We start from the raw sequence: 22,564 nt of genomic DNA on the forward strand, positions 1-22,564 counted from the left end.
GTTTTATTATTTTTGTTTCCCTTCCCTTATGTTCATCTGTTTTGTCTCTTAAAGTCCTCATATGAGTGAAGTCTGACTGACTTCTTCGCTTAGCATAATCCCCTCCAGTTCCATCCATATAGTTGCAAATGGCAAGATTTCATTCTTTTTCATTGCCAAGTAATACTCCATTGCATATATATATATACCACATTTTCTTTATCCATTCACCCATCAGTGGACATTTGGGCTCTTTCCATGCTTCGGCTATTGTCGATAGTGCTGCTGTAAACATGGGGGTGCATGTGTCCCTTCAAAACAGCACAGCTGTATCCGGTAGATAAATGCCTAGTAGTGCAATTGCTGGGTTGTAAGGTAGTTGTATTTTTAACTTTTTGAGGAGCCTCCATACTGTTTTCCAGAGTGGCTGCACCAGTTTGCATTCCCACCAACAGTACAAGAGGGTTCCTTTCTCTCCACATTCGAGCCAACATTTACGGTTTCTTGTGTTCTTGATTTTACCCATTCTGACAGGTGCAAGGTGACATCTCGTTGTGGTTTTGATTTGCATTTCCCTGACAATAAGTGACGCTGAACATCTTTTCACGTATCTGTTGGCCATCTGTATATCTTCCTTGGGGAAATGTCTGTTCACGTCTGCTACCCGCTTTTTAATTGGATTATTTATTTTGGGGGGTGTTGAGTTATATCAGTTATTTATATATTTGGGTACTCACGCTTTACTGGATATGTCCTTTGCAAATATCTTCTCCCAGTCAGCATGTAGCCTTTTCGTTTTGTTGATTGGAAAAGGTAACACATTCCAGTAGAAGCCTGAAAGAATACGAATATGTGAGACACTGAAAAGGCTAGATTGGCAGGTTCCATATATGCGAAGCTAGGAGCAGAGAAATGGCCAGGCACCCACTGCTCTAAGGTTGGTACCAGCTCTTTTGTCGAATGTTTGGCTGCTACCACAGTGCCTGGTTTAGAGCAGGCACTCACATATCTGTGGACTGGATCCTGAAACAGATCCTGAAATGCTCTATATGCTATGCCAAGGTGTTTGATTTGATTACGTTGCTTCCTTGCCTCCAGAATAACCCTTGTGCATTAGAAAGATAACCCCTATGGCTGTACAGAAACTGCCCCCAATGATGAGGGGGGAGGCAAGGAGGCCTCCTAAAGCTGTGGCAGAAATCAGGGTAAGAGCGTGGGCCAATGCCCAAGCGGCGAGGTCGGTTTAGATGGAGTGAGCCTAGAGTCAGGAAAAATGTTGAGAGCCATTGCCACTTTCTTAGTTGCAGGCATCAGGGTGTGCCTGGTGACAATAGAAATGGACCAGAAAGGGTGAGTCTAGAAAATACCTAGAGGGAAACAAATACATACTTAACATAAAATACTGAAAGGTGATATCAGGTTTCTAGTCCAGAAACCAGGAATGAGTATTCCATTGAAATGGAACAGGTTTCAAAGGGTTCTTCCCAGGTTGTCTTTATTTGGGGAGGGGGGGTAGGATGTGGAGGTGATGTCGCATGAGAAGCTGGGAAATTGGGATGGGAAGAGAGGTGAGGAGGTTTTTCTTAGAGAGCCACCCACGCAAAAGAGATGGGAGCCATCAGAACAGGTGAGTTTTGTAGAAGGAACAGGTCTAGACGGGAGTGTTAAGGGCATCAACAGTGGGTGACAAGAAGCCAGGAAAGTTTAAAATGCTGTTTGAATAAAAAGTATCAATTATAGATCCTCTAAAATAATGATTTCAGAGTTCTGTGCTACCACAAGTATCTGTACTTGTAGAGAAAATTCTCAGCTAAGAACAGCATGAAGAAAGGTTGAAATACAGCAAATAGAGTTGCCATTGCCTTGAAATATTTTACACAGTTATTCATCAAAAAAAGAAAACTAGAAGTGAAGTACACTTTAATTTTTTCCAGAAAAATTAGGTGTAACTAGGAAAGCTGCCTATAGACTCTGCAACTCAGGTTCTATTTCCATAAATAAGGAAGATAATTCCTACTTAGAAGATTGTTGTGAGATTATTGGGGCGCCTGGGTGGCTCAGTCGGTTAGTTGTCCAACTTTGGCTCAGGTCATGATCTCGTGATTCATGGGTTTGAGCCCCATGTCAGGCTCTATTCTGACATCTCAGAGCCTAGAACCTACTTCAGATTCTGTGTCTCCCTCTCTCTCTCTTCCCCTCCCCTGCTCACGCTCTCTCTCTCTCAAAATAAACATCAAAAAAAATTTTTTTAAAGAGGGTTGTTGTGAGAAGTGAGAAAGTGGGGGCGTCTGGGTAGTTAAGTGTCCGACTCTTGATTTTGGCTCAGGTCGTGATCTCGTGGTTTGTGAGTTCAAGCCCCGCACTGGGCTCTGTGCTGACAATGTGGAACCTGCTTGGGATTCTCTCTTTATCTTTCTCTTTCTCTCTCTCTTTCTCTCTGCTCTTCCCCCACTCACACATGCACATGTGCTCTCTCTCTCTCAAAATAAAAAAATAAAAAGAAATGAGAGAGCAATGTGCTGTGCCCTCTACACTCACCATCAAAAGCCATATGAAATGTTCATTACATGTTAATCTCACCCCAGTGGAGGTTATAGAAAGGAAAGAATGGAGCCAAGAATGGTCCTCAAGAAAAATACGGTGTGAAATCTACTTCTTGTCTAACTCTTTTCATACTAATATCAAACAAGTATTTTCAAAATCCGGTGTCACAGATGTTTCCAAAAGGACGAAATATCCCTGAAGATGTAACGATAAATAGAAAACAGGTTGGCATTAATACACAGAATTGTCATTAGAGATGATAATCTCGAACAAGGCCCAAAAGACTTAGAGCAAAAAGAACATAAATTTAAAAAGAACTCATAAATCAAAGGAACTTTGGTGTAAAGTCTCCTTTTTGTCGCTCACCGAAAACTTACCTCTAGGTATTATGTTTAACCAGGAAACAGTAACATTTACCTATTAAATCAAAGTTAAGAGTTTAATTGATGTCTCCATTTTACACAAAGTAAGCATTTGATTTTATTTAACTTACAGACATTCAATGTATCTGATGGAATGAAAGAACAAAGATTTTTTTTTGTCATGTAACCTAGGAAAGCTAAAGCAAAATAAAATTATTTTCTCTAAACAAGGAGTCCCTCAGGAATTTATATCCAAACATGTTGATAAAAGGTATGTCTGTAGGGCCTTCCAGGTAGCATGTAATAGTGCAAAACCCAGGAAAATCAGGATAGATTACAACTTCAGACTTTAGTCCCTCCCCAAAAGTCTTCATCTTTTTTTTAATGTTTACTTTTGAGAGAGACGGAGAGAGGGAAGGAGCGAGCTAGCTCAAAGGAGGGGCAGAGAGAGGGAGACACAGAATCCAAAGGAGGATCCAGGCTCTGAGCTGTCAGCACAGAGCCCAACACAGGGCTCGAACTCATGAACGGTGAGATCATGACCTGAGTCAAAGTCAGATGCTAAACCAACTGAGCCACCCAGGCGCCCCAAAAGATACTTAATGGTAAAGGCGTCAGAGAGCTGAAGAAGCCATGAAGCCTCAGTGAAAATACCAAAGAGGGAAGAACATTCTTTAAAAAGTGTAAGGTAGCCAGCCATTTCTTCTCTCTGAGGGTCTTTTCTGATTCTGGGTGAGGGTCGGGCTTGACCCAGACAGAGGGCCCAAGATGAAGGGAAATAAACCAGAAATGCTCATAACAGTCACATAGAGCCTATGTGACAAAGTGAAAACCTGAGGGTGCTTAAACACATGGCTGCTTTTCCCCCACGGACAAATGCCCTGTAAAGGACAGGGTGAAATCTCCTGGGGTCTCACTGAAAGAAAGACCTCACAGAGGAAGCAAACCCACGTTAAAACCTGGCAAATGTCTTAAGGAGAGAATGGCTGTATGTTTAAAGATATAAAGCATTGGAGTACGGGATGGCTGGTGCTATAGATTGAATGTTTGTGTACCCCCAGTATTCATATGTTGAAACCTAATCTCTCGTGTGATGGCATCTAGAGGTTGGGCCTTTGGAAGGTGCCCAGGTCATGCAAATGGAAGCAGATAAATGGGATTAATACTCTTCTAAAAGAGACCCCAGAGAGCCCCTTTGCCCCCACCCCTGCCATGTGAGGACACAGCAGAAAGACTCTGTATCGAAAACTAAAATTCACTACTAAGAGAATTTTTAACTCTATTAAATAGAGAGACATACCATGTTCATGGATTAGAAGGTCAATGCTATTGAAATGTAAATTCTCTCCAAACTGACCTAAAGGATTCAACATGATACCAAGCAGAATCCTAGGTCTTTGTTTTGAGGTGAAGGAGAAGAAATGGATTATAAAATTCATATGGAAATATAAGGGGTTAAAATTAGCCAAGGCAACCTTGAAGAATAAGTTGGCAGACTTATGCTCTTCTATATTCAGACCTATTAGAAAACAATAGTAGTTACAATTGTGGTGGTTGCACACAGACAGAAAAAAAGACTGATGAAGTAGAATAGAGAGTTTAGAGTTTAATAGCAGATACACACACAGTCCCTGTTTGTGACAAGGACGTGGTGGTTGGAGACAAGAAAGCATGGTCTCTGCAATAAAAATGCTGGGTTAATTGAATACACATATGAAAAACAAAAGTATATCCTGACTCTTCTCTTAGACAATATACAGTAATGAGTTCTAAATATATTACAGGCCAAAATATGAAAGATAAAATAATACATCTTTTAGAGAAAAACATACTGGTGTCTTTGACATAGGCCTTTGCCTATTTTTTTAAGTGGGACACAAAAGTATTCACCACCAAAAGGAAAACATGGCAGGTGATGTTAAAATTCACATGTTCAGTTCATCAAAGGATATCATTAAGAAAGTAAAAAGGTGGGGCCCCTGGGTGGCTCAGTCGGTTAAGCATCCAACTCTTGATTTCGGCTCAGGTCATGATCTCATGGTTTGTGAGTTCAAGCCCCGCATCGGGCTCTGTGCTAACAGTGCGGAGCCTGCTTAGGATTCTCTCTCTCTGCCCTTCCCCAGCTCACACTCTCACCCTATCTCAAAATAAATAAGTAGGGGCGCCTGGGTGGCTCAGTCGGTTAAGCGTCAGACTTCAGCTCAGGTCACAATCTCGCGGTCTGTGAGTTCGAGCCCCACGTCGGGCTCTGGGCTGATGGCTCAGAGCCTGGAGCCTGCTTCCGATTCTGTTTCTCCCTTTCTCTCTCTGCCCCTCCCCCGTTCATGCTCTGTCTCTCTCTGTCTCAAAAATAAATAAACGTTAAAAAAAAATCAAAATAAATAAGTAAACTTAAAAAAAAAAACTCTGGCAAAAAAAAGAAAAAAGAAAGGAAACAGGTAACCCCCAGAGAAGATATTTACAATACAAAGAAATCCTATAATCTGTAAGCAAAAGACACAGCCCAACACAGGATAGGGAAGGAACTTGAGTGGGTACTTCACAACAGAGGATATATAAATGCCAATAAACATGGAAGAGGTAAACAACTCCGTGACTCAAAGAAATAAAAATTAAATTATGCAGAAAGAAATTAAAATACAAATCAGTCAAAGACATACGATGAAATGCAATACTGTGACCCACCTACCAAAGAGCTGAACTGGTCGCACGGAACCTACCGAGTGTTGGCAAGGATGTGAAATCATCAGGAGCCTCACATCCAGCTGGTGGAAAGCCAACCTGGTACAAACACTTTGGACACGGAAAGTATCAGCTAAGGGTGACCAATGTACACCCTACGATCGAGGAATGACACACCTAGCTGTATATCCAACAGAAATGTGGATAGTTCACCAAAATGCATGTGCCAGAATGTTAATAACAGCGCTATCCATAATAGCCCCCAAACTGGAAACTACTCAAATGCCCGATAAGAATGCAATAAGTAAAGTGGGGTCATTTACACAATTGAGACTGTACAACATTGAGAAGGAACGATCTGCAACTATTCACAGCAACACGGACGAATCTTGCAAACGTAAGATTGAACCAAACAAAGCCAGATCGGAAGACCACATCCTGAATGGTTCCATGCATATAAAGCTCAAACCCAAGCAGAGCCAATCATCACTGCTAGATTACCTGCTGGATGTCTTTCTTGACCCTGTAATATTGGACGACGTGGGTGCGTTCAGATTGTGAAAACCCTTTAAGCTGTGTATTTATAGAAATACGAGTGTTCCTAATATTTCAATTAAAACTTAACGCCAAAAAAAAAAAAAAAATGCATGACTACACAGAGAGTGTGTACCTGGACTGCAGCACCTTCCCCCAGAGAGCTGTAACCATTCATGTATTCTCGAAGTACCTGTTTCCCCTAAAGGTAGGCTCTCAGCACCCTACGGTTCTATAGAAGGACAGTCTCAGCTGCTGATGGGCTGATACTCCAGGAAAGGTGAGTGGCAGGATGTCAGAGGGAACAGAGCAAAGCTCACATTCTCAGGTCCGCACAGTACTTCGCAACCTTAACTTACTACACACAGCTCTGCTGACGCAGTTGACAACAATGACAAGGCAGCACCACAAGAGAATTTTCTTTTAGGTACCTCTTAGAGACTAGAGACTATGAGATCAGGATGGGGGAATTTAAAAATACACTCAGAAGCAGAGCTGGAGACTTGTTCTGTGGTTAACATCGATGAAAAGCTCTTTGGACCTTTGCATGGGGCCCCAAAGCCAGTCTAGATGGATTCTGGAATCATGCTTCACAGTGATATTGACCCCGCCCATGGGGAAGAAAGGCACTCTAGTCCCTCCCCATGGATAAAGGTTAGGTTGTAACCCACAGAGCAGTCAAGGATATACAAGGCACTTTTCATAAACTATTATCAATTTTAATGAGTTGCAAATTACCTAACAACACGGTTCCTAAATTATAAGTGAAATGCTTCTGTTTTGCTAAAGCAGAAGCAGCTGCAGTTAAGTGATTGGAAGAATAAAGCCCTTAATCCTACAGATTAATAAGGCATGACCTTTCACGTTGGCAAGCATTTTATCTTTGGAGATGAATATCATCATTTACCTTATGTGGTCCAGATTTTCTGAAAAGGTTAAGGTCGTGCCTTCAGAGTACGCGAACCCTTCTGTTAAAGACTTCAACGAACACAAAATTGCTGGCCTGCCAAAATTGCTGGGGGCGGATAACAACTGTTAAGGAAAACACCAAGGTGGAGAGAGAACATTCTGGAACGCAGTAAGATGGAATCCCTTTGGAGGATGTGCTGACAATGGAGCAAACGGGCAGCAATTAGCACCGGGTAAATCCCTGTGTGATTGTCACTCCTGCTCAGGTAATCACCAGAAAGGTCAAATGTTAGTCTCACTGTCTTATGTGGGCTGAAAACTGTCACAGGCAATTTCTCCTAAGAGCTCTGGAATCCCACAGGGGATGGTCATGGGCAGGCACGGCCTAGCCGGCTGCTGATTTCCAGCTTACGGCCTTTTGCTCCAAATTCTGCTGGGTTGACCCTCCTGCCTCCCTCTTACCTATAACCTCATCTTTATTCCTGAAATTGTACAGGGCTCAGCGTTCCTTGATGGTTACTGAATGGCTCTTCTGCCCTCCGAGAAGATCTAAATTGTGACGCCACACACCAAAGGCAAATATTTTGCTTCAGTAAAGTCCAAGTGGCCTTGCCCCCAGCACCCACACTATGGAGAGAGTTTAAAGAAAACAAAGGGGACGGTGGGGGCGGGGAGGGGGGGGAGATCAGTTCAGGTTCTTCCTCGAGCTCAGCGCATACGAGACAGTTCGAGCCAGGAAGCCCATACTATCTCTAGCATCTAGATTAAGTCTTTCTATGATTATCAGAGTGTCCCGTTCCCCATCTATTTTCATTCTGAAGAACAGGGGAATGGTAGTGTAAAAACAAGCCGAATTATCATTAAATTCGGCCGCATGTTCTCATGACTTAGCGACTCATAGAAAGCGTATTGGAGTCTGCTGGTGAAAAATGCGATGTGGGTTCCCAAGAAGACACAGATATAGAAGCAGGCAGGCCAGCTGTAAGATTAAAATGGAATATACTGGGATAATGATTTTTCATAGGCTAAGATCTATCATGTCTCGACCTGCCTTTTCCCTCATTCCCTGTATAATAGATGTGCTGATAATGCCAGTTGACTCAAAATTGAAATATTGTGCAAAGTACATTTAGACTGATTAAAAGAGAAAAAAAGTGTCATCTGGCTCCATAGGGAAATAACTACCAAATAATACCAGCTTCCAACAGGGGGTGGGGAGACCTGAACTTCAGACAGGTGCCTCGGAGTCGTGGTCTTTCTCTTTTTGTACGTCCACCAAGTTGCAGATTGCATGGGGGGGTGTAGTAAGATCCTTTAGATTAATTCTGCTTAAAATATGCTAGTTTGGATAAAATCAAGCCATTAGTTATGATGGCAACCCAATTAAGCCAGTTTAACACCCCTTATCTCAGCTGTTATGGTAATTGAGGAAGAAAAATAAATTGAAGACCCAGCCATCATTCCTCGTTATTTCAAGTACCAGTAAAATATCAATCACGTTGAAAATACTAGCTACAATTTTGTCACTGACAAAATGGCCCGATAAAAAAGCCCGGAGATCTGGTAATAGAGAGATGGAGATCGTGGCCATTTATTGACAGCATGCGCGGTCTGTGGAGAGAGTGGCGGCCCAGTGCTCTGCGACACCTGGAAATAAGCCAGCCCCCCAACCTCAATGGACCACGATTGGTCTGAGACTTAGGCTCCCTCAGCCTCAGTTTCCCTGCCTGCTGGGTTGTTATAAGGACTGGAAATCATGAATGCAAAATTCCTGGTATCTAGTAAACACCTAGCAGATGTTTAAGTCAATGGACTTGGACCGAGTTACCGACTGATTTTCTAACCTTATCATTGCAGAATCACCCATGTCTGAGGCCAGCTAGGAAGTGCCACCTGACGACCACCCTGGTGGTGGTCTGAGCACTTTTCCAGGGAAGGGATGGGCCACAGAGTCCTCCACTCAGAGTAGCGCTCTAAATCAGAAAATTGGCCAAAACATGCCGCCTTCCACATGGGCATCGTACCTCTGCCTTATGGGGAAATTTAAGATTTAAGGGGAGATTCATCTACCCGACAGAAGGACATTTCCATGTTGAGCAGCCAAATCAACTGTCTTAAGCACAATGTTTTCACACATTCATTGGGGAAAAGAAACTGATTTGGGCATTAAAATACTGCCTGCAATGCCCATCTCTGCCAGCGTGGTTCATCCTGCAGAAGCGTCTCTTAGCCGGTTCTCCTCTGTATCCCCATTTCCCACTTTGGGGAATAGCAAAGCCGGCTGCACAGCCCCCACCCCCAGCTGGAACCCATCCCCCTGATGCCCCTCCGCCACCACCCCTAACCCCGCTCCTGGGTCCAGCCCGTGACCCCGCATCCCGACCGCGCCGGCGCCCAGCTGTCTTCCTGCGTCCTCGTGCCTCATTCAAGTCCCCTCCTCCCGTGCCTGCACCATCGTCTGCCTTGATCAAAGCCATTCTCCTGACTTCTTCCCACAAAACAGCCCCACGACTTCCTCCTTCCAGAACAACCGCTCCCTCTCCAAAAGCATTCTCAGTTCCTGCACGCACAAATGCTGTCTCTTCACAAAGCCTTCCGATCTGCCGCCAGGCAGTAAGTTATTCCATGCCACAAGCTTCCACGACACCTTATCCTCATGTCTTTCCCATTTTACCGTGCTGTCCCGCATCGGTGTACGTATCCATCCCTGCACACCATTAGCCCCTCCAGAGCCGGCATCCGAGCTGTTGATTTCCACGCAGATCCGGCCAGGCACGCACGGGACAGAGTCCCCAGTAAATGGTTGCTGACTGAATGAATGAAAAGAGGCATTCCTGTTTCACCACAGCCTCCAAATCAACTCTTCCCCTTTTTTCCTTTCCTCTGAAGTTAGCAGAATGGAAACAAACAAACAAAAGACCAAAATGTTGAATTCTTTACGAACCACTCAGACTGCAGATTACTGTCTCCAACTCCAGGCATGTTTAAGGTTGAGTTATGTGAATAATTACCTCAGGTCCACGTGAAGCATTACACGTGGAAACCTGCCATTGTATTTTGCAAACCTATTTTCTGACCGGGTTTTGGGTTGGTTTGCTATTAAATTTTTCAGAGTGTAAAATGGAACTGGCAAGCTCTGCATTAACAGAGCAATTTTTTTAAATGCCTATGGATTTGAAAGCGACGAGATTCTTGGCTTATGGGGCACAGCCCAAAACAGATACGTAAATAGTGACACTGAGAAGCCACCGCAGATACAATATCAGCTGAAGAAAACAATACAAAGGATAATCTTATTTAGAGGAAGCGGGGTTCACTCTCACTTCTAAGCAAAGGCGAAGGTACAGTAGAGCCCTGTTCGTATGAAGAAATAGATGTGGCATTTCTTTGCTCATAGCTGCTTAGTGAGGGTTCAGCAGAAGCCCAGGAACACGGGGGGAACTTAGGCAGAGTAGATGGCCACTCGCACACCTCTTGCCCCTGCAAACAAGCCTCAGAAACCAGCTGGGGTGCCTTCCTTCTCTCAGGAGCCCACATCTGAACTTGGGCTCCTCTTACATTGACCCATCTTCCTGATTTTCCTCCCAAAATTGGGTCCTCAAGCTTCTTGACGCATCATCTGAGGTCTCTCTCCTTGACCCTGGCATGGACTTCCTACCCTCAGCCCCAGTTTCACAGAGCCCATCCAATGCACCCTTTATTTCTCCTCTAGCGGGGATGAGGAAGGACTAGACTATAGACAAGGTCACTACTGCTCTCAGAATAGAAGCAAGATAGAGCTTGAAACCTATGGAAATGTAGCCATAAATGCTACATGTACGCAAAGAGCAATTCATCATTAGCTCTTTCCGGTCAACCTAAGTTAACTCAAAAAATCTACTGAGTACCAGGCCGGAGAACAGTCCTGATGCTCAGAGCCCACGGGGCTCAGGAATAAGCTTCCTGCTTTTCTCCCCTGTCTCTCTCTCTCCCTGCATTTTATTCTTCACATAGGCAAACTCACTTTGCACACTATTCCCCATCGAAAATCACTTCCACTCATGAGTCCCAAGGTAGGGGCCATGCTGCATACCTCTAGACCCAGCTCAGGGATGACGTGAGACCAGGGACTAGAAAAACCTACCACCTCCCATGGGGCACCTGGGTGGCTCAGTCGGTTAAGCGGCCGACTTCGGCTCAGGTCATGATCTCGCGGTCCGTGAGTTCGAGCCCCGCGTCGGGCTCTGTGCTGACAGCTCAGAGCCTGGAGCCTGTTTCAGATTCTGTGTCTCCCTCTCTCTGACCCTCCCCCATTCATGCTCTGTCTCTCTCTGTCTCAAAAATAAATAAACATAAAAAAATTTTTTTTAAAGAAAAACCTACCACCTCCCTGTACTTTGCAGAGCTAGTTCTGAAAGTTCTTGTCCAGATCCCGGTGGTCTGTGTGTATGAAGCCAGCCCGTCCCACTGTGGTGAGACCAGGAACCCTACTCTTCCAAGGGGACGCTCTTGAGGACATACATTTGGAGCACTGCAGCAGGTGAAAAAAGTCCCTTCTATGCCCGTGTTCACAGCGGCATGATTCACATCAGACCAAGAGCGCCAACAACCCAAATGTCCATCAAAACACGGTCTGGCCTTGGAATGCAGTAGCATTCAGCCATGAAAAGGAAGTGATTCCTGCGACAACATGGATGAACTTCAAACCCATGATGCCAAGTGAAAGAGGCCAGACAGGGAAGGCCACTTACTCTACGATTCCATTTATAGAAACGTCCAGAAAACATGAATCTGTAGAGAAAGAAAGTAGATCAGTGGTTGCCTAGAGCTGGAAGTTAGGTATGAAGAGTTAAGTACAAGTGGGCCCCAGCTTCCTTTTTGGAGTGATGGAAAGGTTCTAAAATTAGGTGGTAGGGGTAAGCCCAACCCTGTAAATATACCAAATATCAATTCGTCATAAAAACAAACAAAGGAGTGAGAGAAAAGAAAGTAGAGTTGCCAAAATATTTTTAAACCTCTGTATAACTTTTGAATTTACGTTTCTGTTTCTGATTATTACAATGGACATAGTTACTATAAAGAAAAAATTTTAAAGTATTATTTTAATGTTAATTACCTGGAGCAAAAATCACTAAGTTTGGTATATTTCTTTCTAATCTCTTTCTAATTATAGATATTTTAATTAGGATTACACTATGTGGTTTTTTTTAATGCTTATTTATTTTTGAGAGAGAGGCAGAGAGAGAGGGAGACACAGAATTTGAAGCAGGCTCCAGGCTCTGAGCCGTCAGCACAGAGACCAATGTGGGGTTTGATCTCAGGAACCAAACTGTGAGATCATGACCTGAGCCAAAGTCAGACATGTAATCTACCGAGCCACCCAGGTGCCCCTACACTTTGTTTTTAGTTGTGTCTCTTACCAATAAGATATATAGATATGTAGATGATGTATAGATATGTAGCTATATAAATTACACACACACACACACACACACACACACACACACACACATCTGGCGTCTAAATAATGGAATCTATCAGGAAAATCAGTATTTTTTGGCTAAAGTAGAAATCCTATTTGGTCAGGATTCTGAGTAAAACAAAATAAAATACTCACGAACAGAGGTATCCCAGACCAGCTGCCTGAACTTACAGCTGTACTTACAAGGTCTGCAATACCTTCTGTGAATGTAGGTGCCTTTCTCTGGAAGCAGGACCATGGCCTTCACCGAACTCCCAAAGGAGGACCCACCTCCCATTCCATTTAAAATCCACTGCCAGGAATGGTCCATCTCTCAGGGGCCTTTCTATCTTCTAACCTATGAAGACGGGAGCCCCGGCAACCACAGGTGATCCCTCCTGAGGATGAATGTCCTCTGATCCTTAAAGCAGCTACCCTGAGAACATGGCCCATGGGCTCCTGGCGGAGGGGGGCTGCAAGGAGGAGGAATCATAGTTCTAGCTCCACATCCTGGGAGTTTTGCTCAAATGGAAGCTTTTTCCCTACTGAAATCGAAAATCCACAGGAGAGGATTTCTCAACCATGCTTTGGTGCTGACATTTGGTCCTGCTGAGTAGGCCGCTGGGGACTGACGATGGCCAGTAGAAAGGGATGAGAAGGGGAGAGGGATTTTTGCCGAAACCCAGAAGCTCCCATATTTGCGGGGCTCCTGGAGCTATCTCCTAATGCCTTCTCATCCATTCTACCAAATGATGGCACTTCATCATGATATATTCAGAGTGGAATATATTCATGATATATTCAGAGTGGAAAAATATATAATGGATTCCTCTGAGATGTTCAGTTATTCAATAAAAAAAAAGAAAAATAATTTTCCAATTAAGAAATTCTACCAAAGACAAGCTGACAGTGGAAAGCCAAGCTCAAAGTAATTACACATTTCTTTTTTTTTTGTTTAACGTTTATTTATTTTTGAGACAGAGAGAGACAGAGCATGAACAGGGGAGGGGCAGAGACAGAGGGAGACACAGAATCTGAAACAGGCTCCAGGCTCTGAGCGGTCAGCACAGAGCCCGACGCGGGGCTCTAACTCACAGACCGTGAGGTCATGACCTGAGCCGAAGTCGAACTTAACCAACCGAGCCACCCAGATGCCCCATTTCTTTTGAGTTCTCGATCCAACCAAAGTTGATGGTGTGCCACCATGAGAAGTTGCCATCCTTCTGCTGGTGAATGACGTTTGTGTTTCGACGTTAGCAGCTATTTATTGGAACGCTTATTCTAAAACTCTCCCTGGGTGTCGATATATTTACATTTCCACCAGCCCCGCTGAAAAGTCTCTATTGTCACTTCTTGACTCACTGCCCGGCTTCCTCCCAGCTGGTTCTTCCATAGTGGAAGGCTCTCAGAGAGAAGTCATCAGTCCCCTTCTCCTTGCAAAATCCCGTGGCTTCTCTCTACCCCTTATCCTCTGGGGCGTCACGACACATTTCACTGCCGTCCGTTGCCTCCTCTTCCAATTTACGTCCCCTGTGTCTTCTGCAAGCCGCCAGCCGCTCGTTAAACTCCGGGGTTTCCTCAACCTTCACCCCTTGGCCATTCTGCCCTGTCACGTCGCGTTGCCTGATGGGCTAGGACTACTTCAAAGCCTCTCTGCTGACAAGTCCTCCATCGCTACCCAGCACTGGCGTGTCTCCTAAGCTCTGTGCGCCTTTACACGGGTGCACTGAATTTGAGGGGCTGTTCGCCCAATCAGAGCTGAACTCACATCTCTGCGCTCCCCACTACCTTCCACTTTTCTGCGAGCAGCCTCATTTGAGTGCATGATCACCAAGACAAGACGTCTCTTTCTTTCTTCCTTTTTCAATGCTTACTTATTTACTTCTGGGAGAGAGCATGAGTGGGGGGCCACAGAGAGAGAGGGAGAGGGAACATCCCAAGCAGGCTCCACGCTGTCGGCACAGCACCCAATGCGAGGCTCAAACTCAACAAACCGTGAGATTGTGACCTGAGCTGAAATCGCGAGTTGGACGCTTAGCCGACTGAGCCACCCAGGCGCCCAAAAAGACGTTTCTTTCTTATTCCAACTTGCCCACATCGTGACATCATGACCACCTATCGCTGGTCTCGCTGCCTCCAACGTCCAACATCTCCTGCCAGTATCACGTGTGTTTCCATAAATCAGAGCAGATGTTCTGCCGTCTCTCTGAAAAACCTCCGGTGACTTCATGTGGTCCGCGGAATCAGTACAAGCAACTCGTCATGAAAATCAAAGCCCCCTGTCCTGCCAGACACCCCCAGCCTCATCTCCTTGCCGTCTTGCCATGTGCTCTGCACTAGGGTGCGGGCCGTGATGGCACCGGATGACCTTGCGTGTATCCACACGGACCAGCAGGCTTGTAGGAGCTGCTATGTCTCACCTGCCTCCCTGGGTCCCCTGGGAGGCTGTCACCAGACAGCTTGCGATCTCCTTCTGGGTTGATGAGGGATTAGGCTTCCTGCCTGCCCTTGTTAGGGCACAGCTGCAGGCTACAAACTGCTGGGAAGCAGCTTGCAGGTGGCTCCAGGTTGTAGTCACCTGGTCCCTTTGGCTTAACGACACCTGCACAAGGGCCACCTCTGCCTGCTCGCCCTTTTACTGTCTAGCTGATGGCGGAATAACCTGCCTGATTCTAAAAAGGTCTCATCGTTTCCTTACCCGCGGAATCTGTTGGACCGTGCCTTGCCTTGCACGTGATACCTGTACCCTGAGCTCAAATATTCACCACCCTTCGAACCCCCACATGATTCATAACTCGACTTTAATCTTACTGTGCATTTCAAGAAATAAACACAGTAGGAAGTAAAATAAAACTGGGCTTTTTAAGTACAACTGAGGATAGGAAACATTAAACCGAGCCCGACAATTGGTTAGTAATAGTGCATAAAATTCGAGTACCACATTTGACGGGGGCGCCAAATCCTTTCTGGAATAGGGCAAATCCAAACGCTTACGATGTGTGGCCTGCCAATTTGGATCTAACCCTTCTCACAGAAATTAGGAACTATTAACGAATGGTTTGTCCCAAGACAAAATCTCTAATGCGTAGCTGATTAAAAATAAATTTAGGAAAAAGGAAGTAAAGTCACTCTGAGTCTTACTGAAATGAAACATTCTTTTCTTTGAGTGAAAGACACTATCACCTGGGTGATTAGAATGGCTTTTTAAAAATAATGTTCCCTACAGTAAAAAACGTGGAAGTCGCGGAAAAATTGAAAATGCAAGGCCTTAAAAATAAGACCCAAAGATTATATTACGGTCACTTCATCTGTCCCAGTAGCCAGCTAGTGACTTTGTTTCTCGTCACTAACCTGACTTTCTAAATCTGTCCTATGCTGGCAGGCCAGCCAGGCCAGCCCCCCAGACTCATTTCACCCACAGAGGAAAACCCCGGATTAGCTCCTTCTCTCTCCAGTCAACTGGCCAGTCAAGGCAGAACTATGCCATACGTGCAAAACACAGCCTCCTCTCATGGGACCTCCGTCCTCCCCTGTCCCAACAGCACATGTGAATACTCGGGTATTTAGATAAAGCTTTCATTTGGTGAGTGACAACAGGTCCCATTTGCTATCTCCGTTCTTTGCCTCTAATTTGTTATTATGGCTAGTGTGCTAAAGAATTGATGTATTTTTATTTTTTTTAATGTTTATTTCTTTTGAAAGAGAGAGAATGTGAATGGGTTAGGGGCAGAGAGAGAGGGAGACACAGAATCTGAAGCAGGCTCCAGGCTCCAAGCCGTCAGCACAGAGCCCGACGCGGGGCTCGAACTCCGGAATGGTGAGATCATGACCATGATGGCTCGACCAACTGAGCCACCCAGGCGCCCCCTGTGCTAAAGAATTTAAATCAGAGGTTTTATATATGAGAAAAGGCTTTTAACCACTCGACTTTATACAAATGCATAAGGTATTGTCTTCAGTCCCGTTCGAAACCTGTTAGCAGGTGGCCAGCACACTGGAGGAAAGCAGGTGACAGAGGTCTCTTGCAGCTAACACCTTCGCTCTCTGCCCCATAGGCAACCCTCCCGCTACAGGCACCGGGACTTTGCTGATCACTCTGGAGGATGTCAACGACAACGCCCCCTTCATCTACCCCACGGTGGCTGAAGTCTGTGATGACGCCAAAAACCTCAGCGTAGTCATTTTGGGAGCATCAGATAAGGACCTTCACCCAAATACAGACCCTTTCAAATTTGAGATCCACAAACAAGCCGTTCCTGACAAAGTCTGGAAGATCTCCAAGATCAACAGTAAGTCCAGTTACACATTCTGTAGCTGCTCCTTGGGCTTTGAAGCCTGGCTTCCCCAGCCTGCCTCCCTTCCCCAGGCTCTTGCTCCCTCCTGCTCACTCCTGGTCTCCAGGGGTTGATTTCAAGTGATTCACACCCTGTCGGTGCTGACAGTTTCCCCACCAGCAGATGAACACAATCTGCACAAATACATATCGGTTTCTTAAAAATGCAAGCATCAGAGTTTTCTCTTCTGTTTCTTTTCTGATCTCTTCTGTACTCTACATGGTGTATTGTATACCCTATACCGTACGCCCTATACCGTAAGTGATTTCATCTCAGATCATGATCTCACAGTCAGTGAGTTCGAGCCCCGTGTCAGGCTCTGTGCTGACAGCTCAGAGCCTGGAGCCTGCTTCAGATTCTGTGTCTCCCTCTCGGTCTGTCTGTCTGTCTCTCTCTCTGTCTCAAAATATAAATAAACATTAAAAAAATGTAAAGAGTCTCAGCCTCTGACCCTCCATTGTCCACTTTACACTGCAGACCTCCTCAAAATTACCTTCGTCTTTGCAACAACCGTGGCTTTCACGTTCCACCGCGATATCACCGCCCAGCCGTCCTGTCCCTCACTTATGACACATGCAAGCCCCGTCCCTTCTACCAGTCTTTCCGTGTGGGAAGGCAGAATTCCAAACTTGGCCCAACATGTCCCATCTGCCTTCCTAAGGCTGCAATACCAGGGTGCTGACCGAGGTACATTCCCTGTATCCACATCACCTCACCCGCTTCCCTCCCCGGGGGAAATGTGAGCTCACTACCGAGTTCTCCTGGTTGTGCAATGAAGTAAAAAACCAGGATCCACGCATGTGACCCACACTCTGTCTCCAGTAGTGAACTTCTCCTGCAGCTGACCCAGCCAGGGTACCCTCCTCATCCACCAGCCGTAGGCTTCTCGAGAGGGATGGGGAATTACGCATTTCATTAACTTTTGGAAATGTACAGTTGCGCATAAAATTTTCTATTAAAACATCTCGTATGCATTGAATGGCCTTATCTCATATCTCATTTTATTAGTGCCTTCCTTTTGTTATTGATTCCATTTGCCTGTTTGTCTATTTTATTGCTTTTTTAAGGAATGAGTTCTGTTACACTGATTATTTTTAATTAAAACAACCTTTCTCTTGTTTGAGGGGCTGGTGCCTCCTTTGCTAGTTTTTGGGGCTGTAGCGGATTTAAATAACCATCACCAGCTCTTTCCAGAAAGTTCCAGCTGGAACTTCCTCGAGTGTCTCGTCCACTCGAGGGAGACGGGAGAATGTTCCTTCCGTTATCCTGCCTCCTCAATGGGGTGACTACGTACATCGGTTATTTCTGCTGCTTCTCCTTCTGGTCAGGATGACACTTCATCTGTTTCTGCTTCCATGTCATTGCTCAGTCTTCCTCATGGTTTTATTTAAGAGATGGAGACTTCTCAGTCCTTTCCCTTGTCCTAGTTTTTTTTTTTAATACCTAACACTGTTCATGCCCAGAAAGAGGCAGTCAAAAAAAATTGTGTGGACATACATATAATATATATGTTACATATATATTATATATAACATACATATAATGCATATAACATACATATATGTTATATATATAATAAGTATGTTATATATATGTTACATATTTTTAAATATATGTTACATATAATATATATGTCATATATATGTTATATATAAATGTTATATATATAAATTTTATATATGTTATATATAAATGTTATATATGTTACATATATGTGTTATATATGTTATATTTTATATATGTGTTATATATTTTATATATATTTTATATATGTTACATATAATATATATGTTATATATATTATATATGCGTGTGTTATATATAATATATATGTGTGTAGTATACATATATCCCCAGTCATCTGACTGACTTGAAAAGAGAATAGTCCGAGGCTAAAAACAGTGGCCATGTGGGGTGGCCATTTTTGCATGCTGCCCAAGGCCCGCCTCATAGCACATATTCCCACTAAACAAGGGCCTAAAGTTCAGTCCCTGTGCTAGGCTTATGCTGCGGGCTCCCACCCAAATCCAGAGCTATGGCTGAGGACTGATAAAGACGTAGACTATAGAACCCCAGGGCAACACATGTGGGTCCTGCCCACATTTAGAGTAAATGGATAGTTTGAGTTTGGGTAGTTTTGGGGTTTTTTTGTTTTATTTTGGGGGGTTTTTTTGGTCTAAGAATTTATTTTGATGATTTGAACTCGGATTCTTAAGTAAAAATGCTCTGAGCCGATTATTTCTTTTTTTTTTTTTTTGTCTTTTTTTCTTTGTTCCAGCTCTATTAGAGTAGAGCTGACAAATAAAAATTGTATGTATTTAAGATGCAGGGTGTAATGATGTGAGAGTGGATTTTTACATCAGTTTGTTTAGATGTTGAATGTGATCTTTGCAAAGATGGCTTTATCGGTGTCATAAATTTGCAGGGGGCAGTTCCTGGTATGCAGTCAGCTCCACAAAATGGGTCCCTTTGAAACAGAGTATAATAGCACTGAGCCACAGGACTTCTTGGCAGTGGAATGTTCTATGCGACGCTGCCCGACTCTGTGGCCACTCGCGACATGTGGTTGCTGGACACTTGAGATGTGGCTGGCACACCTGAAAAACCAAATCTGGATTTTTATTTGCTATTAATGAATTTAAGTTTAAAAAAATTTTTTTAATGTTTATTCATTTTTGAGAGAGATGGAGAGACAGAACGTTAGTAGGGGAGGGACAGAGAGCGAAGGAGACACAGAATCCGAAGCAGGCCCCAGGCGCTGAGCTGTCAGCACAGAGCCCAATGCGGGGCTCGAACCCACAGACCGTGAGATCATGACCTCAGCTGAAGTTGGACGCTTAACCGACTGAGCCACCCAGGTGCCCAAATGAATTTAAGTTTAAACACTCCCAGGGTTATAAACCAACATGCAATGCCTGTTTGGTGTGGTTTTAGTCACCAAAACCTGACTCTTTTATTCGGGGAAGTCTAACCCTCTCTCACAAAGGTCCTCTGGTCCCCACAGATACGCACGCCCTGGTAAGCCTCCTCCAAAACCTGAACAAAGCCAACTACCACCTGCCCATCATGGTGACTGACTCAGGGAAACCGCCCATGACGAACGTCACAGACCTCAGGATACAAGTATGCTCCTGCAAGAACTCCAAAGTGGACTGCAACGCGGCGGGGGCCCTGCACTTCAGCGCGACCTCGGTCCTGCTCGCCTCTCTCTTCAGTTTGGCTTGTAAGTAGCCCGAATCCAGGGCGCACACAAGTACGAAAACGTAACTTCCCCAAAGCCACTGCTTCCCGTATATCTGTCAGCATGATTCATCCCAGAGGAAGCATTCGTTCTTGGTTTATGTCCATATAATAGAAAGTATTACATGTAAAAGTGTTCCAGCCACTCCAAGGAAATGTGTGAAGACGCTCAGTGTAACCCACAGACCGGGTGATGGGAAAAACTTCCTGCCAGTGCCATTGAACTTGGGCTGATAAGAATGCGCCGCGTTAGGTCTTTGGTCCGGCAGGGCCTCATCCCTCTCTGCAGTGTGCCGAATTATCTTTTGCAAGGTTAAAGTAGGTATCGTGCCTTTTTAAGAGCAGTCATGAGAATTCATGGATGGAGCCTGGGCCGTAGGAAAGTAGAGAAATGCATATTGCACGCATATTTTCACTGACTGGTGGTAATCTCTGCACTATAATGATGTATTATTTTAAACAAATGAATTGTTTGGCCAAGTAATATAAATGTGAGCATTAAATGAATAGATGCATGTATCAAATATTTCCTTTGCATGGAATGCTCTCCAACATAAACCTTAGCAATCATTCACATACAGGTAATGCCATTCAGATCCACTTGGGCTCTGGTATTTATATTTGGAGGAAGTTATCAGGTGGTTGTGAATTAGGAACTTGAGAAATTGATGATTAGGAAAAAAAGCCCCAGAAGTTACTACATCCTGGTGACAGTGGTAAGAGGGGTCAACAGGAAGTTACACATTCCAACATCAGACATTTACTCTGTATAAAGCTCTGTGCTGAGCCAGCATCCTGGAGGCAGAACCAAGGAGAACATCTTACATTGAGAAGTGTCTCATTGGATAGATGGATGGATGGATGGATGGACAGACGGATGGATATATGGATGGATATATGGATGGATGGATGGACATGGATGGATATATGGATGGATGGATGGACATATGGGTGGATGGATGGATGGATGGATGGATGGATATATGGATGGATATATGGATGGATGGATGGATGGATGGACATGTGGATGGATGGATGGAAAGAAGGAAGGAAAGAAGGAAGGAAGGAAGGAAGGAAGGAAGGAAGGAAGGAAGAAAGAAAATATATTCTCTTTCTTTTCTTCTTTTTTCTTTTCTTCTTTCTTCTTCCTTTTTATTCAAGAAATAAAGTATTACAGGTAAAGGTGAAATCCCCTTTTTTTCTCCCCAGTTTCGTTTCCTATTCTCTCTCCCCAGAGAAAATACTATCTTGACTTAGAGTGTATCCAGATGTTAGTTTATACATTTACTACACACACACACACACACACACACACACATACACACACACACAAACACATACCCCACTTATAGTTCTATTTTGTGCAGTTTGTAAAACCTTATGTAATTCATATTATACTGAGCACAATGTTCTGTGACTTGCCTTTGTTCCTCCCCACATTACCTTTCCAAGATCCATCTACGTTAGTCTCGTTTGGGGGTTGGCACACTTTTACCACAAAGGGCTGGGCGGCAAATGTTTTGGGCTCTGTGGACCACATCAGATCTTTGTCACTTACTCTTTTGTTGTTGTTATTTTGTTTTTTACCGCTTTTTAAAAGAGTGAAAAACATTTTTTAGAGCGTATTTATTTTGAGAGACAGAGCATCCCAGAAGGGGCAGAGAGAGAGAGCACGTGCACACATCGGAGGTGCAGAGAGAGGCAGAGAAGGAAAATCCCAAGCAGGCTCCAAGTATCCACGCAGAGCCCAACATGGGGCTCAAACCCACAAGCCACGAGATTGTGACCGCAGCCGAAACCAAGAGTCCACTGCTTAACCAACTGAGCCAGCCAGGCACAACAAAAGTTTGAGACACAGTCTTAGCTCAAGAGCCACGCAAACACACTGTGGCCCAACGGCCATAGTCACCCTGCCCTAGTGCATTCATTCCAACTGCTAGACAGGATCCGTCGGATGAATCCTGTGGAGTGTACTCCTCGATCAGCAGACACGCGATGATTGTTTACAGTGCCCTTCGACGATCGACGCTATTGCAGTAATCTGGAATCTGTTTTCCACCAGCTCCTCAAGGGAGTGCTAGACAGACGGCAAGCCCCGCGCTGGGTCTGGTTTCGAGGCAGAATTGGAACTCACATCTAGCAGAGCCTGGATAAACTAGCAAGGAGTAGTTCGCGTGTGATCGTAAAGAAAAAAGTGTTGTGTGGGTGCATGTGGGTGTGTACACAGAGAGGAGAGAAAATAATTGAGTGGCCACTCACACACATCACCCGCCATAAACCCAGTTACACGATAGCAAAGCCTGACTCTCGATGACGTTGCTTTGAAGAACCAAGGCACATGGCAGGATGCTGTTCACTCATCAGCTACTCTAGACTGCCAGGGGGGTTTTAAAATGGAGACTTCCGGGGTGCCTGGGAGGCTCAATTGGTTAAGTGTCCGACTTCGGCTCAGGTCATGATCTCACGGTTCGTGAGTTTGAGCCCCGCGTCAGGCTCTGTGCTGACAGCTCCGAGCCTGGAGCCTGCTTCGGATTCCGTGC

At 44.6% G+C, this 22,564-nt stretch overlaps 1 protein-coding gene across 3 annotated transcripts in view; it reads left to right on the forward strand.

Annotated features, from left to right (window-relative positions):
- The window catches only part of CDH13 (cadherin 13), a 1,039,621-nt gene that overhangs the window by 1,007,391 nt on the left and 9,666 nt on the right, over nucleotides 1-22,564 (forward strand). For all 3 annotated transcript variants that reach the window (XM_049622721.1, XM_049622720.1, XM_049622723.1), the window contains 2 exons: nucleotides 16,506-16,739; nucleotides 19,789-20,007. In XM_049622721.1, the coding sequence (XP_049478678.1) occupies nucleotides 16,506-16,739; nucleotides 19,789-20,007 (453 nt within the window). The remainder of the gene's footprint in view (nucleotides 1-16,505; nucleotides 16,740-19,788; nucleotides 20,008-22,564) is intronic.

Source organism: Panthera uncia (genome assembly GCF_023721935.1).
Source record: "Panthera uncia isolate 11264 chromosome E2 unlocalized genomic scaffold, Puncia_PCG_1.0 HiC_scaffold_20, whole genome shotgun sequence".
NCBI classification, from domain to species: domain Eukaryota; kingdom Metazoa; phylum Chordata; class Mammalia; order Carnivora; family Felidae; genus Panthera; species Panthera uncia.